General features: G+C 41.6%; 1 protein-coding gene across 2 annotated transcripts in view; it reads right to left on the bottom strand.

Moving 5' to 3' along the window:
- The window catches only part of PAPSS2 (3'-phosphoadenosine 5'-phosphosulfate synthase 2), a 50724-nt gene that overhangs the window by 11992 nt on the left and 21664 nt on the right, over positions 1 to 17068 (bottom strand). For both annotated transcript variants that reach the window (XM_072131061.1, XM_072131062.1), the window contains exons 2-7: positions 6681 to 6786; positions 6165 to 6400; positions 4978 to 5116; positions 4439 to 4557; positions 2182 to 2295; positions 1432 to 1543 (exon numbers count right to left, since the gene is read on the bottom strand). In XM_072131061.1, coding sequence (XP_071987162.1) covers positions 1432 to 1543; positions 2182 to 2295; positions 4439 to 4557; positions 4978 to 5116; positions 6165 to 6400; positions 6681 to 6786 — 826 coding nt within the window. The remainder of the gene's footprint in view (positions 1 to 1431; positions 1544 to 2181; positions 2296 to 4438; positions 4558 to 4977; positions 5117 to 6164; positions 6401 to 6680; positions 6787 to 17068) is intronic.

Here is a 17068-nt window from a genome sequence, read left to right as displayed (position 1 = left end):
CCTTCAAGTTTTTGCAGCATTAAAAAGTATATGAGAAAAGCATGTGAAAAAAGGGTGTTCCTAAGAAATGGGCTATGACTTAAAGAACATCTACCACCAGGATGAAGGATTGTAAACCAAGTACACTTACATGCTAATGTGTCCACCTTCTGGCTGGATACACTCTTCCTATGCCCTTGGTTTTCAAGAAATAGCCTGGGGGACACAAGGCGCCATTGACATCTATGGAGCCTGAGCCCCCCAGATTCATTTGGATAATTTTTAAAATCTTTTTTTTTATCATAATAACAAGTCCTAAGAAGCTAAAAAAAAAAGAGTAGATCTTGCTACGAGGAGCTGCGGGCACTCATCTGCGAAGCCGGAGTTCAGCATATGCACAGAACGCAGGCCGGTGGCTGCGGGATCTCGGCAGAACTGCGCAGAACTCCGGCTTCGGACGAGTGCACGCAGCTCCTTGTAGCTGCGCGCTGAAGATATCTGGTAGGAGGATCTGCACTGTGCAGCCTCAGCTCCAGCTACTCCACGGCCCAGTAGCCTCCTTCGAAAATTTGCATATTACCCCAATAAAAGATTATAAATGATAGAGTGAAGTAAAGGATTAGCCGTAACAAGGGCTATCCTTACAAATGTTAGTTGCACCTACCACCGGATTTACCTTAATAAGTAGATCCGTGGTGCGAGGTTTCCTTTAAAAGGAAATCTACCATCAAAATGAAGCATGGATAAACCAGGGACATTACTCATAGTTCCAGTCACCGAGACTGTGGTAATCTTCTTATATTAGTTAACCATGGCCTCCATCCTTCTAAAATCAGCTTTTAAAATTATTCTAAGAAGCCTGCCTGAAGGGCACTGGGAGGGTTTTACCAGAGCCCCTCTGTACTCTGGCTTCACCGGCTGTTACACTGTCTCATCCTTCCCCTTGCTCTCTCAGCAATTCCCCCTCCCTCTGCCTAATATAATCTCACTGCTGCTAAAGAGGTTTCAGAATACAGTGGGAGGGGGGATGTGCTCCTTGCACAGTGTAACAGCTTTGAACACCCCACAGCCCTTCTGGCTCATTAGCATACATTTAAAAGCTCATTTTAAAAGGCAAGAGGCCATGGATAACACATATAAGGCGATTACCAGTCATGGTGCCCGGATCTATGAGTAAGTGTTCCTGGTTTAACATAATGGATTTTGATGGTAGGTCAGAATCTTCTCAGGTCAATAAGATGTGCTAATAACCAATGGGTTGTCCAATAGGAGAAACCTGGTGTGAATGATCTAAAAAATTGGATAAAACAAGCAACAGGGTGTGTAGGAATGGAGTACAGGATACACTAGGGTGTTCCTCTAACTATAATCCTCTGGGAGCAGTCCCACCTGTATAAATCCTTGTGTATACACATAGAGCACTAAGTAAGTGACTAGGTAAGTATTACATACCATCTAGAAGGGTATCAAAATGCAGGACTTGTAGATATTCCCTCTCGCGCATAAAGCCCTTGAGTGGTGTGGCCCAACCTTCACTCAGGATCTGCACCCACTGGAGGTCCAGCTGGAATGAGAATATAAGATGACATCACGACATAGACATTGTCCTTTATACAGTATTAGGCCTCATTCAGATGCCCGTTGTGGGGACGTGTATCCATAGACGCCTATGGCGACCCAACGGCGGTGCCACGTGTATGTACATGGGGAAATGATCCATGGTAAGGCTACATTCAGACGATGTATGCCCGCTGTACCGTAGTGGCGCTCTTTCTAGGAAAAAAAAAGTACCCCCTAATTTGTTCTTTGCTCGCTTGAACTATGTATGTGTACTGTATTGACACCTTACACAGGACGTTTTGGATTAGGGAAAGAAAGTAAATGCCCGTCGTATGATCAATATGTTATGTAATAGTAGCAGCTTATATAGATGACTCCATGCATTGTGGTTAGTCTGGGGCTTGTAAAACATGGCTGCATTCTTCCAAAAACAGCTCAACACCTGACAATAGGTAGTGTGTGGTATTGTAACTGAGCTCCTTATATACAGCAGACCTGCAATACCGGCATAAGCCATGGTCAGGAGTGGCACTGTTTTAGGAATAAAGCAGCCATGTTTCTTAACTGCCTGAAAAAAACCTTAAATTCAAACTCTTCTTCTTAATCATGTTCACCATCAATAAATGGTAGGAGGTGGTTTACCTTAGTAATCTCTACCGCAGGCAAGCTTTCAGCTTCCTCCCGAGCTTGTTTCAGCTTGTTCTCAGGTACAAACAATTCATGGACTTCCTTTGTAGCTCCTGATGGGACTATTTCCTGGAAAAAAGAAGCTGATGATCTCCAACCAGCCAGGTATCACAACATGTATTACTTCAGATCCGCACATGCTCAAGGGAGGATAAAGATTACCATATTGCAAAGTATCCAGTTCTACCTTCTGGATTATGATAATTGCAGGAATTATCTCATTTAAAAGTATGTTATTTCCTCTTTTCGTAAAAGTAGATAATTGAAAAGATTGTCACAATTTCTATAGGATGCTTTGGATTTCTAGTGGTCTATCTGCTGTTTTATATGACCTCATATGACCTTATGAAGAGATGGGCAATTAAGGCCGCCTTAAAGGCGCGTGGAGACTTAAAGCCATAGATCAGTGATGGCAAACCTTTTAGAGACTGAGTGCCCAAACTACAACCGAAAGCCACATATTTTCAAACTTATTGGCGTCCTGAAGACAGCAGTACAGTAGCAAGATGGAGAACTTTGGATTATTATTGTAGCTTCCCTCTAAGGTCCCTTAACAGGATGAATCACAGGCCCTGAGAAGGGGCTTCAATGATAATTCAGCTCTGTCCACTCCTCCTGTACTTCAAGTCACTTTAAAATAGTGCTGAACATGGCACATTCTGGGCTGCCTGTGACTGTAGGAGGAGTCCTGAATGGTGACCTGTGTGCTGGGTGATGGCCTGGGTGCCCACAGAGAGGGGCTGCGAGTGTCACCTCTGGCAGCCGTGCCATAGGTTCGCCACCACTGCCATAGATGATCCACTAGGGAATTCTGGGAAGTATCCAAAAACGTTTTCCAAGGTGTTAAATGGAAAACAATGCCTCCTTATGCTACCTTGAAAGGCATCCCCCTTAACACCAAGTATGACCTACATACCTGACCTGACATATCTATATCTATCTATATCTATTAAGGTGGCCTTAATTGGCAATCTCTCCATAAGGAGAACACCTACTGTCTGACCCTAGTCCATAGCCTCTCACTCGGCCAATCCAGTTCCCTACGCTGTACTGAGGAGACCCAACCAGGTCGGAACAGTGCTGTCTACAGGTGGGAGTCTGTTCCTTCTGGAATAGATAGACTGGTTTGGCTTAATCCCACACCATAACTGTAGATTTCTTGTAGGTCATACTTGGTGGTAAGGGGGCTGCCTTTCACAGTAGCAAAAGCAGGTATTGTTTTCCATTTAACACCATGGAAAATGTATTTGCATACTTCCCCGTTTTATATGACCTCACAAGAAGTGTTTATTCTCCTGAAGCGCCTCTAGTGGAGAAATCCCACATTACACATTGCATACCAGGATCCCCAAAAGCTAGTGACAAACATGCGAGTTCTGGGACCATGTCCCCTCAACATACATACAATCAATGGGGAGTATTTTGCTAAAGTGTCTCAGAGCAGAACTGTTCTAGTCAATCAGAGCTCAGCTTTCATTTCATAAACAGCAGTGAGAAAATGAAAGCTGAGTTTTTATAGGTTGCCATGGGAAACTAGAAGAATTCTGATAAATCTCCCCCAATGTCTGTGTGCTATATGTTGATTCAATGTATATCATATAAGCAAATTCATTTCTAAGGGCTAATACACAGGGTTGTGGCTTCCACCGTCCTGTATATGAGCCTACTGCCTGAGCCACAAGTCATACAGTAGGTCCTATTCCTGCCTATGGTTTCTGGATTTTGCAGTGGGTGTGAGTGGGCCTGACATGTCGATGACATACGGACCAGAGACAGGGAACCGTTGATCCGTTGTTTGCAACACATGAAATGTGCACGCTCGGGTTTGTGTAGCTTGGTAGTGATGTTACATCTGTTTCCCCCTAATCTGACAAGACCAAAATGAGTACTAATTCTTTTGGCTGTGTTGTAAGGGAGGGTTCACATAAGGACATCAAGCTGAATAATGCAAACTAATGCTTTCACATAAACTACAGTAATATATGGTGTAGATCTGTATTATTGTGTTATGTAATACTCACTTTTTACTTTTCTTTATTTTTGTTCCCTATAGCTTAAACTTTTATACTCTCCGTCTAATCTATAGAGTCACACCACGCTGGAGAAGAAAATGAGGGCCAAGTTGAGGTTCTGCTCTTTTCTCTTTGGTTAGAACTGCTCTGTGGTTATGGTCAAGGCTACCCACGGCATTTAGATGTGTAGATTCACTTACCCGCTCCTGCAAGAGCTCCACAATTTGCTGGATGCATTCATTTACAGAGTAGACATTTGTCTTCAGCACCAGTTCTGGAGCATCTGGCTTTTCATATTCAGAGTCAATTCCAGTAAATCCTGCAAATAATAATCATAATTATAGAAGGTCTATCAATGCCTAGAAAAAAAATATATAAATATACATACATATATATATATATATACATACATATATATATATATATATGAAGGTTAAGTAAAACTTAGGCTTTATTCACAAGGCCGTAATTTTGGGGCCTGTGATCTGGCCACCCAAATTGCAGCCAGATCACGGCACAATAGAAGTCTATGGCACCAAGCCACGTTGTTGTTGAGTACACGGTGTCTCACCGCACCATAACCGTGCCAGGAGGCTGCTTGGCTTTCTATGAATGGGGGAGGGGAGAGGGCTCACTTCCTCGCCATTCTTCATCTGGCTGTGTGCTATGCCCAGGATCTGGTCCGAGAGAGCACACGGCCTATCAGGTACTACAAGTCACCGTCGTCAATCAAGTATACCTTTAATTTCTCCTGCACGGGCCTTCTTATACAAGCCTTTGACATCCCTGCTTTCACAGATATCTAATGGAGCATCCACAAAGATCTCAAAAAATGGCAGTCCACATTTGTCGTGTACAATACGTGCTTCTTTACGATCCTATTGGAATAAGATAAAATTCTCACTAGATACATTACGCAAGGAAATTCTGAATATAGCTGTATTTTATACTGCATCCCAATTTTGACTTCCATGTCACAGAGGTTTAAACATGTCCACATCCCAACTATATTTACACATGTTCCAAATATCCAAGAAAACTGGTATATAAGTCTTGGTATAAATTATCTCTGTCTGTACAATTTTTAAAACGGTTGTCTGGGATATTATTTTTTCTTTTAAGTAACATATCATAAAACTTACCTCACTGCCCTATAGGAAATCTATTGCTAGACCTCCTGCAGTGCTTCTGGTCTCTCTAAGGAGTCAAGAGGCTTGTAAATGCTACACAACCAATGACATTCACAAAACACGGGTCCTAAAGCCAATGTCTACGGAACGTCACTGTACAGCCACGGATTGGTTGTAGTAATCACGCTCCTCCTCGCTTATCACAGAGACCAGGAACACCACAGGTGGTCCAGCTGTGGGCCAACTGCAGAGAAGTAAGTTTTATTTTATGTAACTTGAAGACCATAAGGGGCACTTAAAATAAAATTAACTCAGACAAAACCTAAATCAGTGATGGCGAACCTTTTGGAGATAGAGTGCACAAGCTACAACCAAAACCCACTTATATGTCACAAAGTGCCAACAAGACAATTTAAGCAGGAACTTATTGATCCCTGTTGTATCACAGGTTTTAATCGTACTGGGGTCCTGAGTTCATCAATACAATAGAAAGATGATGGAAAAATTTGGATTGTATCTTCCCTCCAGGGTCCCCTGAAGAGTAAGGATCAGGGGACCCAGAGCAGGAGCTCCAATGACAATCCATCTCTATCCACACCTTCTCGCTCCTCCTGTAGTCCTGGCAGCCAAATAGCTCTGAGCATGGCACGTCCTGGGCTGTATTGGATCACAGGAGAAAACCTTGAGTCATATCTGGCAAACTCTGTGTTGGAGTGAAGGCCTGAGTGCCCACAGAAATTGCTCCGAGTGCCACCGCTGACCTAAATGAAGCTGCATCTAATATAAAGGTTGTTACCTTAGTATAAGGAGAAATGAAGCTAGTGATGCACACCAAACCAGCATCAGCAAAGAGCTTTGCCACCTCAGCAATACGGCGAATGTTCTCTTCACGGTCCTCCGAGGAGAAGCCCAGGTTTTTGTTTAGCCCATGTCGGATGTTGTCACCATCAAGAGAGTAACAGGGAATAGCGTGAGACACTAGGTATTCTTCCAAAGCAAATCCTAGAGTTGTCTTTCCAGCTCCAGACAAACCTGAAATTGAGTAACTTGTAAGGTTTATATTGTGTGCACAGAAAATCAAGATTGTCATAACTCATGGTCATGAAACCGGACAACCTCCAGGTACCAAAATCGGTCAAAGAGTCGCCAAAGGAAATATTTATTGGGTTTCAATTATTAACAGTAATAATTAATAATTAACTTTCACATCTCCAACTTTTTGGGGCTACAGAGTTGGTGTTGGTGAAGATCGTAAAAGCTCCTCTTTAAACTGAATCGTAATTTACACGGGAAACAGACAAGATTATCATACCTGTCAGCCAAACAGTGCAGCCCCGGAAGCCTCCTCTGGTGCCAACAACTTGACCTCTCTTGTTTCTGCTTACATGGTGGGACTGGTAAACGACATTGGTGGCCTTCTGAAATTCGTATGAAAATAATTTATGTCAATTATTTATGTAAAGTTCTCCACCCGCTAACTACTTATACCACTATATCAATTGTAATAAAATAACAATGTAATAATTACATAATTAACCTTAATATTTCATTTGAGCGGTTGATTTACTGTTTGAAATAGATATTTAACACAGGGGCTTTAAGAAAGACACTACATTGATGCCTCCAATACAACATTCAACGCTTTTTAACTTAAAGGGGTTTTTCCCAAAAAACTAAATGTCAAAAATGCTCCAGTTGGGAGTCTGCACCTAGAGCCTGTGCCATTACAGTCGGAGATTATGTGGAGCTATGACAATCCCTTGTATTGGAACATCATCATTAGACCAGGTGGTGAAGAGCAGTGGGGAACCAAATATTTGTATTTCCATACAAGTTTTCAGTACAACTTTTTTAATTAGGTAAACCAACTTCTTCATTATTATATATAGGCCATTGGATAAGTACTCAACAATTGATAGGTTACATAAGACGCTGTACCTAAAGAGTCACGATCATTAGAGTTCAACGACCTAAGTTATACGTAAATGAAGTGCAATAGTAATTATGCCACCAACGACCAAGGTTAAAAGGGCAAAAGGCCAAGGACCTCAATAGAATATTGCCCGAGTTATATATGCAAATTCCTGAAAAATTAGAGATTGTGCAAACTATAGGGATTACATTAATAAATTTCAATACAATTAATCCAAAAAAAGGATCAGGTAATGATAACAACCTCCATATGCTTTGCAGTACATACAGACCAAAATCTGGACTCTCTGTACTAAGCCTTAGTTTAATCTTCTAGATCTAAGATAAAAATGTAGGAGATTTAAAATGCATCTCGGGAAACTCTGTTGTCCAGTTATCCGCCTGCTCAAAATACCTTTCTCTGATCTACAACAAAGTTTCCAGAGATAAATTTGAAATCTCCTAGTATACTATGTTTTTAAAGGAAATCTACCATTTGTTTTCATGCATTGTGAACCAAACACATTGAGAATGTTGTAGCGACACTGATGCAGAAACATATCTTGTTTAATCCCTGAACCGAGTGGTTTTGCTAAAAAAAAAAAACAATTAGACAATTCAGGACCTTGGGAAAGCTGGGTGCAGACTTGCTGCAGTACATAAACACATTACACAGAGCTTCCTGAAATGTCCAGACAGGACTAATCAAACTGAGCTGGATGAATCATACAGAGCAGCTGGGGGATGTTGCAGTAATTGTTTATTTCCGCCTTTCATGGACAACACAGTGAATACAGCGTCCTCTAAAGCAGTGCATAATTAGGGTAAGAGGAGAAGCCCTGGAGCAGCCACAGGAGTGACATAGTCTCATTATCATAATTTTATATTTGTTTTTTCAGCAAAACCAGTTCGGAGATTAAACAAGATATGTATCAGCATCAGTGTAGATGCAGAATTCTCAAGGTATTTTTGGTTCATAATGCATAAAAGCAGATGGTAGATTTCCTTTAAAGCTTTTCTGTACTAGGTCCACCCTTTAAAAGTTGCAATGTTTTGTACTTGTCCTCCATAACTTCTAATGTACATTCCAACAGATACAGTATAATCAAATATCATCAAACTAGTATTACTCTATCAAGTGTAAAGTAAAATGATTATAGTAATAATATCTTCAATATTTATAACCTCAGTAAGGTCAGGAGATTTTAACCACCCAAGTCATCAGGCCTGGGCTTGAGAAAAACTCTTTACATTTGCACCTACATACTTGACCTACATTTCTGTGCTACAAGAATTGCCAGTAATTGCAGCCTTTCGTAATAAATATAATAGTCCAAAAACACTTTTCACCCAATTTCAATATAAATTATAATTTACTAGTAAAAATCGTAAAATTATTTGATTAGGTCATGGCAGGTGACCCTTACTTAGGAAGAGATTCTTTAATGGACCTCAAAGCTTCTGGGCCCTGATTCAAACAGTTTTATGATGATACCCTCTCTACCCCATGAAGTTTGATTACCCAGTTCTCACCTCGGTCGGGGCTTTCCGTTACCCTTTCCGTTTTAGCAGAGTGTAATGGAAACTAAAAACAGTTGATTTCCCCCATAGACTTATAGGGGGTCATTTACAAAGGGGCGAATCACGTTTCTCCGTCGGGTTACCCGAATATTACCGCTTTGCGGCGATTTTCCCTGAATTGCCCCGGGTTTTTGGCGCACGCGATCGGATTGTGGCACGTCGGCGCCGGCATGCACGTGGCGGAAACCGTCGTGACCGTCAGAAAACCTGACGGATTCGGTAAAAAAAAAAGTGGCGCTTGACATGCACTTACCTGCACCCAGCAACGGATCATGAACTCCAGTGAACTCCGACGGACTTCAGCGCAGCAGCGACACCTGGTGGACATAGGGCGCACTACCTTAGTGAATCGCCGGAAGACCCAAATCCTCCACAGAGAACGCGCCGCTAGATCGCGACAGGACCGGGTAAGTAAATCTGCCCCATTGTGAAAGATACATTCAATTACATAAATGTGATTAAAATCACACTTAAGCCTGGCGTGTAACCCGTAGAGCATATAGTCACACCTGAGCCCAGTGGCTCTAGGGGGCCAATAAGGTCACCATATAAGAAGACTAGTGCTATAAACAATTGATTATAGTTTGGGGCCCAACAGCTTCATGCCACATCTCTACACTAGACATATAGAATGCAAAGATCAATGAACTCTAGTACATACACTTTAAAAGGGAATTCTTGACCTTCCTAGACAACATATTATAAGAATAAACTACAGAGTTCATTGAACTCAGCCGATTTACGTGAATTCCGTAGAAGAAATCTTCATCAAAGACCAAGGAGATAATAGATGAATGAGTAGACAGAGATCTCAACTGTAGATGTGAGTTTTTTCTAAAGGTCAATAGCATTACGGGAGTCTTAAAACTGAGGTCAAAGTCACAGAAGTCACCTGATGAAACCATAAAAATATTAAGCCTTAGGCTATATTCACACTGCCGTTGCCCGCCCGTACCGTACCGTAGCGGGCAACGGCAGTGTACGGGGAGAGGAGGAGGAGGTGAGCGCAGCTCACCCCCGCCCCTCTCCATAGCAACCTATGGCGCACGGCGCCGTATTACGGGAAAAGATAGGACATGTTCGTGTGAATATAGCCTTAGCCTGACAATGGTATTCCCTGTACCTTATGGCTTCTCTAACAGTTCTTCATTAGTATACTGGAAGATCTACAGTCTCCCTTGTCTTCTACATATGTGGAGAAGGCTCATCAACAGCCTAAATCTGCCACACTAGTCCAGGGAATGGCTGTATCTTGTTAGTGTACTACTGAATTGTAAGGGGTAAAAAAGGTTATGATTGTTACAATGTTAGGCTACATTCACACTGCCGCAAGGGGGACGTATATATACGGCCGACGTATATACGCCCAATAGACAGCAATGGGCACGCGGCGCCCTAGGGGAGCGGTACGGTGCCGCACGTGTGCGACAGGTCCTATCTCTTCCCGTATTACGGCGCAGTGCGCCATACATCTCTATGGAGAGGGGCGGGGGTGAGCAGCGCCGTAGCACGGCGGGCAACGGCAGTGTGATTGCAGCCTTACATTGTGAGTCTAGATCATAGATTCCACCAAAAAACAAGAAGAAAAATGATCGATGAGATCAGTCAGGCTGTCCATCAAGTCAGATTCATCCCCAGCTGGCATTGCAATTTTGTTTAGCTTCTGTGTTGAAACAAAACCAAAATAATCAAGGGATATGTGAACAAACCCTCAAAAGTTACAAAGAAGAGAATGTAAGAATCTCTCCAAAGAAGACTCAACTTTTTCAGGCAATTTAAAATAGAATCATGAAGGGTAATAATGATGAATGATTCATAAAATATCCGAAGGGCAGGGGCTCACCTCCGTCCTCACGGGTATTGGAAAAAATAGTATAATAAAATATTATTTTATAAAAATAAAACCTTGTTTTATTATCTATAATAAAATCGTATACTGAACATCTTCTACTTGGATCGGAGAGCGCCGTGGAAATAGTCCTATTTTTTCCAATACCCGTGAGGACAGAGGTGAGCCAATGCCCTTCGGATATTTTATGTATCCCGTATCTGGAATCCTTCTGCTGGCAAGGACTAAGGACTAAGCAGCATCCGATGTGAATTCCAACATTGTTGTGCCTGCATGCAGAACTATCGAAGGTGAGCGCAATATCTTAACAGTAAGAATATCCATTTTTTATCCTATAGTTTACTGCACCAGGAAGTGCTTGTTTTATTCTTCTCTCCAGCAATGATGAATAATTGTTGACTTCTTAGAAAACTTGGTCACTTTTGGTCTTGACTGGGTATAATACGTCTAAATGATGATGGAATCAAAGATGGAGATGCCAACAAATTACTGTGCAAACTCCATCCAATTGTCTTTTTTATATAACTTGAAGTACACTCTAAGGTCTCCAAAACTCATGGTTATTGACTTCTGCTGACATCGGACTTTGCTTTGGAACTTACCAGTGACAAAGGAAGATAGATCATAAAGCTCCAGGTCGCCTTAAAATACAACAACAAAGGGCAATGAACTTTATGATCAAGGTATAGCTGATAACTTATTCTACCTTCTGTGAAATGAAAAGGGGGGGGGGGGGTAATAAAATACACAGAAAGCCAATGTCCTTGTAAAGCTATTCTCAAAAACTGACCTTTACCTAGTGAGGAACCTTGAACAAAATACCTGAGTTATCTTATGAATTCAGTGACACGGTAATAAACTAAGCTACTCTCTGACATAGAGGGGTTGTAGATGGCATACAATTGATGCAATTCCATGAAACCCTAAGACAGTTAACTGATGGATACTAAAGTATGGCATCCTCATGACATGGACAAGGATACTTAGGTAAAACTAATGGTGATAACTTCCCCATCCACTTAAATACTGATGGTCAGCTATCCTATCGGTCAATGTCCAACCTTTTATCAGACCATGAAACATTACTAGGATCTACAGAAAGCTGTTTTTGAGTGTAGTGCAGTGCAGAGTAGAGGGTATGGAGGTAATTGGTGACAATTATTCTATGGCTTATGTTAAAGGCTTGGACATTGACTTATAGGGGCACCTTTACTAAGGGTCCTGCGGCCACGATTCCATCGGGTTTTTCCAGAATATTTCTGATTTGCACCATTTTGCGCTGAATTACCCCGGGTTTTGGCACACGCGATTGGATCGTGGCGCATTGGCGCCGCGAAAGAGGTCGGGGGGGGGTGTGGCCGTCTGACAACCCAACGGATTTGGACAAAACGTGAATTTAAAAAAAAGAATTGTGTCACAAGATCAGCACTCACATGCACCAGGAAGAAGAAGGTGAACTCCGGCGGACCTCGGCGCAGCAGCTACACATGCAGGATATCGGGCGCACGACCTTAGTGAATCCCAGCAGACCCGAAGCCTCGTTGGACAACGCACCGCGGGATTGCGACTGAACCGGGTAAGTAAATCTGCCCCATAGGGTATCTGTCTTCCAACAGGGGGTGCTGGAGGCGGCTAATTTACATACCTTCTTTCTCACAGGGGCTTACTTCACCAAAGTCGAGAACATTGCAGCTCAGAAAAGACTGCGAACTTTAGGGTATCATTTAGGCATAAGTGACATTTATCTTCATGGGGAGGGGATGAATGAAGGGTTAACTTGTGTATTAAGTAATAAACATGGCTGGTCAAATGTATTTCACAGTGAAAGTGTATATTAGTCATATATTCAAAGTACCGGTCACAACCTACTTTAGATGAGCGTAGCACCTACTGTAAGTGAAAAATGGAAACTATGGAAGTATAAAGTCCCATCTGTGTCACAGCTTGGTAAACAATGAGCGCTATATGTGAATTCCTATTAAAATTCCTCTTCTTTTGCATTGTGCATAGTGATCATAATCAATGAATCCTAAAATACATTCCAGCCTTACTTAAAGGGGTTTTCCCACAAACTTAAGTTCGGTCCAACGGTAAGGACAACGATGTTAATCATAAATAACAAATTTGGTCTTTTTTTATGTTTGCATATTTGTTTTGGCAATATGATTGTTCCAAAGTAAATGTTGTGCACAGAACTCTCCTCTCTCAATGACTGGAAGTATTCACCTGGTACTAAGGTTACCAAATACAGGCAGTCCCCGGGTTACATACAAGATAGGGTCTGTAGGTTTGTTCTTAAGTTGAATTTGTATGTAAGTCGGAACTGTATATTTTAGCATTGTAACCTCAGCCAAATTTTTTTTGGTCTCTGTGACAATTGGATTTTAAAAATGTTGGATTGTCATTAGAACCAGGATTAACAATGAAGCTTCATTGTAGACACCAGTGATAACTGTTATAGCTGTTTATTGTAGTCTAAGGCTAAAGTACAGGAAATTGCCATCATCCAGAGGTCCGTTTATAACTAGGGGTCGTATGTAAGTCAGGTGTTCTTAAGTAGGGGACCGCCTGTAATCCACTAAGGTTGGTTGTATAATCTCTTTAATTTCTGCCACCTCTGTAATGAAATATAAGTAGGTCTCAGGAAAGGTGGTGGATAACTATCTCTAGGACCTATGGAGCATACACTGCAATTCGGAAGCAAAGTCCGTGGCACAGCCAGTAGGCCGTAGGGCACAGCTCTTGATATTGGTGATTCTACAGGGAGTGGGTAAAACTATGGTGAACTGCAGAGGCGCATTGATGGTACTATCAAGGTGCTATGTATACAGTATATAAAGGATGTTTTTAATCCTACCCCACGTCTTAGTGGGATTTCAGAAGTATAGATGCTGTCTACAGCGGGAGAACATCATATCTCCAGATGTGAATGTAGCCGTACATGGTCTCCTTTCACTAAGAAATTTTTGCTTACTTGCATCTTGCTAGCAAGACAGACAGAAGCTCACTAGGGGGGCGGGGAGTCAGTGAATCACAGCAGCTAAGTAGCAGCTAAGCAGCTCGAGGAATAAAAACATTTGCTAAAAAGTCAGAAGAGCCCACTTCTTTTGGATAGACCTCATTGAAAGCTAATTTTGGCTATAAAAATCTTGTGGTCCCTAAGCTCAGGGGACAGTCCTAGGCTTTATATATGTTACATCTGTGCTTCCTTGTTTTATCTGGATTTCCAGCATCTGGTCCAGTCACCTCCTGCACCGGGACATCACATAAGAGGTCAGCCTTCCCTTTGTTCTGTGCCTTAGGACTTCTGTATTCTGGTACCTTGACCCTTTGCTTGTATTCAGACTATCCTTTTGCCTTGTGATTCTTTACTGCATTTGTCCTCTTAATTCCAACCTGGATCTGGAGACTATTCTTTTCTGTTTGTTTTGTCTTGTCTTCGTCTCTGTGTATTGCACATTGGTGCAGAAAGGGAACGTTGACTATTTCTCAACTACCACTTAGGGTAGATGAGGCAATTAGACAGGGACAGCAGAGAAGGGGCTTTAGTTTCAGGGCCCAGTGTCACAGATCCTGCATTATAATATAACTGTACTTGGATATGGTTGGCCCTGGAAATTTAGAACTGGGCAGTTCCTATGTTACATTTCAATATTTCTGTTATTTGATTTATATATGAATATAAACATGCCAATGTTATAATGAAAGCCAATAATTCTTTATATTCTTATTGAGACATAGCTAGTGCCTGTAATATGTGACAAAAAGTGTTATCCACAAAATTGTAAGTGTCTTCTTCCTCTCAAAGTCATTCAACAAAAAATCTCACTTTTCCCTGTTTGGATAAAGTAACTGAGGTCCAAAACCATCGACCATTCTGACATGGATGGAGCCATTAGCAGAAAGTGACATCACCGCAGTTATTGTAGGTGATGACTATGATACTGTGATGGTGATACCTGATGTCAACTTATATTTCAGAATACGTCCTGATCTGCTCTCACAACCTCCAAGAAATTAGATGGAACTGAAGTTCTCAAATTTTCAGATTTTTTCCAAGATTTATCCATCCTGCCATCTCTCTCTATAAAAAAAACACCCACAATACAACTGTTAAACGCTCAAATGGCATAAAAGCAATGACGCAGCAAAATATATCATTACCATTTTGAGTGATAATTACACAAAGCGATTGCCAGAATGCAAGCTTTACTCATTGAGTAAGAGAAGTGAAGGTTTCACAATCATCTTGGCTAATACACCACACAATAGGGTGAACTTTGCTGGAACTCTATTATTATGCAGATTCATGAGTTTACATAATACACAATCTACTAGAGAGTATTATGGGAAGAATGATCTGCTGCATGTTTCCAGCAGTGTAGGGGTTACACACAAAGTATTTCTGCAGGAACAGGCCACCAGGGTACAACTAGATTTCAATCATTTCCAATTGTTACCAGATACTTATCTTATTGCTGGCAATTCCCTCATTGTTCTTTGTGTACCGAAAGCCTCCGAAACATTAGACATGAGATTTATGAGCTTTTTCGTTATGCTGAATGAGTCTTTATGTGAACAGGGATTAGGATTAAGTAGATTAATTGTATACATTACTCCAAAATTAAAATGAAATTTAACTTTCTACTGACACATAATTAAATTAATATGTGAATCCCCATAAGAGAAGGGGATCATGGGATCTTCACCTGTGCCATGTGATTGGATGTTATGAAATTTGACACTGCTAAAGGGGGTTCAAACTTTTTATAAAGGTACCCCTGCTCCTTGTCCAGTAAGAGCAAGGTCCTAGTGTTCTGTCCCCCACCAATGTTATCAGGGGTTGGGAAACATATAACTAATTCTAGATCCAATTTTGGACAGTATGTAATTATTAGGCAGGTATATTGACAAAAATCTGATTATGTCCGTTTTTCAGCCATCATTGGTTATCTGGCATCTGCTGGTAAGGTTGTCCATATATGTTACATAACTATTGGCCATCTGCCCATCTGATCCTGAATCTATCACCAGAGAAAGTCTCCACCAAGGAGATGAAGGACATGTTCACACGTTCAGTTTTTCAGATGCAGTTTTTTGATGTCCAAACCAGGAGTGGTGTTAAGAAAGAAGAGGAGCAGCTTCATTCAATGATATGTTCTCACCCATAATGATCCACACCTAATTTTGGCTTCAAAAACTGCATCTGCAAAAATGACCGTGTGAATGCACCCTAAGCACTACACAGAAACCATTCAATTCAAGGGAAAGGGAAGGTCCTCTGGTGAGAGAGCCTACTTCTGCCTTGCAGCGCTGGAGTCCAGGGTTCGAGTCCCACCCAAGTCAAAATCTGCAAAGAGTTTGTATGTTCTCTCCGTGTTTGTGTGGGTTTCCTCCGGGTACTCTGGTTTCCTCCCACACTTCAAAACATACTGGTAGGTTGATTAGATTGTGAGCCCCATGGGGACAGGGACCAATTTGGCAAGCTCTGTGCAGCGCTGCGTAATCTGTGTGTGCGCTATATAAAGAATTATTATTATTATTATTACGAATGTGGATCACAGGAACCTCCAGACACTAAATTGGCGATGATGGATTACATGAACACGATGACATTATATGCTTTGTGACATTGTTTGTAGTTGGGTGGGACACTCCGGTGACGCTAGGGCATGAAAGCTTCAAGCACCCAGCTATGTCCCTGTAAAAGGCTTCTATTTAACGCCAGTCAATCATGCAGATCTAAAGAGTTCAGGTTTCTTTGTAAAACCAAGCAGAGCCCATCCCCCCTTTGTCAGTAACTTTTTCCTATTTTCTCTACTGCATTATGAAAGCAGAAACTCCACCCAAAATACATAAATATGCCACTACATTCTTACTGTACTGCGTAGTTACCTTATATTTTTAATTTTTGTGTTTTTATAGCTAACGTTGTACCCTAGTGTCTATTGGTGCCCCGGTTTGTAAATTGATTCATATGAGTTTATAAAGTCCAAAAACTGTATTTGTATATACTTTGTAATATCCGTGGCAGCATCGTCTTCTGTCCGCAGAACGTGGCTTAGAACGGTTGTTTCTCATCTGTATTTTTGTGCGTGTGAACTGTGGCTAAGGTGGCTGCCGGAGTTAGATTTATTGCACCACTCCTTGCAATGGCTCTGTCCAACAATGGTTTACTAGTTTGGATGGAAAGACGTCTGCCCCAGTCATTGGGGGTGGGTTCCTCACCACCTTTTTAGTCTGGCGCTGGTTATATTTATATATTCAGCTCTCTGTCATTGTTCACACTCAGTTCTTCTGTAATCAATCTCTGGTTCTCTGATTTTGGCTTTCGTACACCGACTGCGACTTCCCTTTTT

This window comes from Engystomops pustulosus, chromosome 11 (assembly GCF_040894005.1).
Source record: "Engystomops pustulosus chromosome 11, aEngPut4.maternal, whole genome shotgun sequence".
NCBI lineage: Eukaryota > Metazoa > Chordata > Amphibia > Anura > Leptodactylidae > Engystomops > Engystomops pustulosus.
Note: the sequence above shows the minus strand (reverse complement) of the source record. Positions and strands in the feature narration are given on the sequence as shown.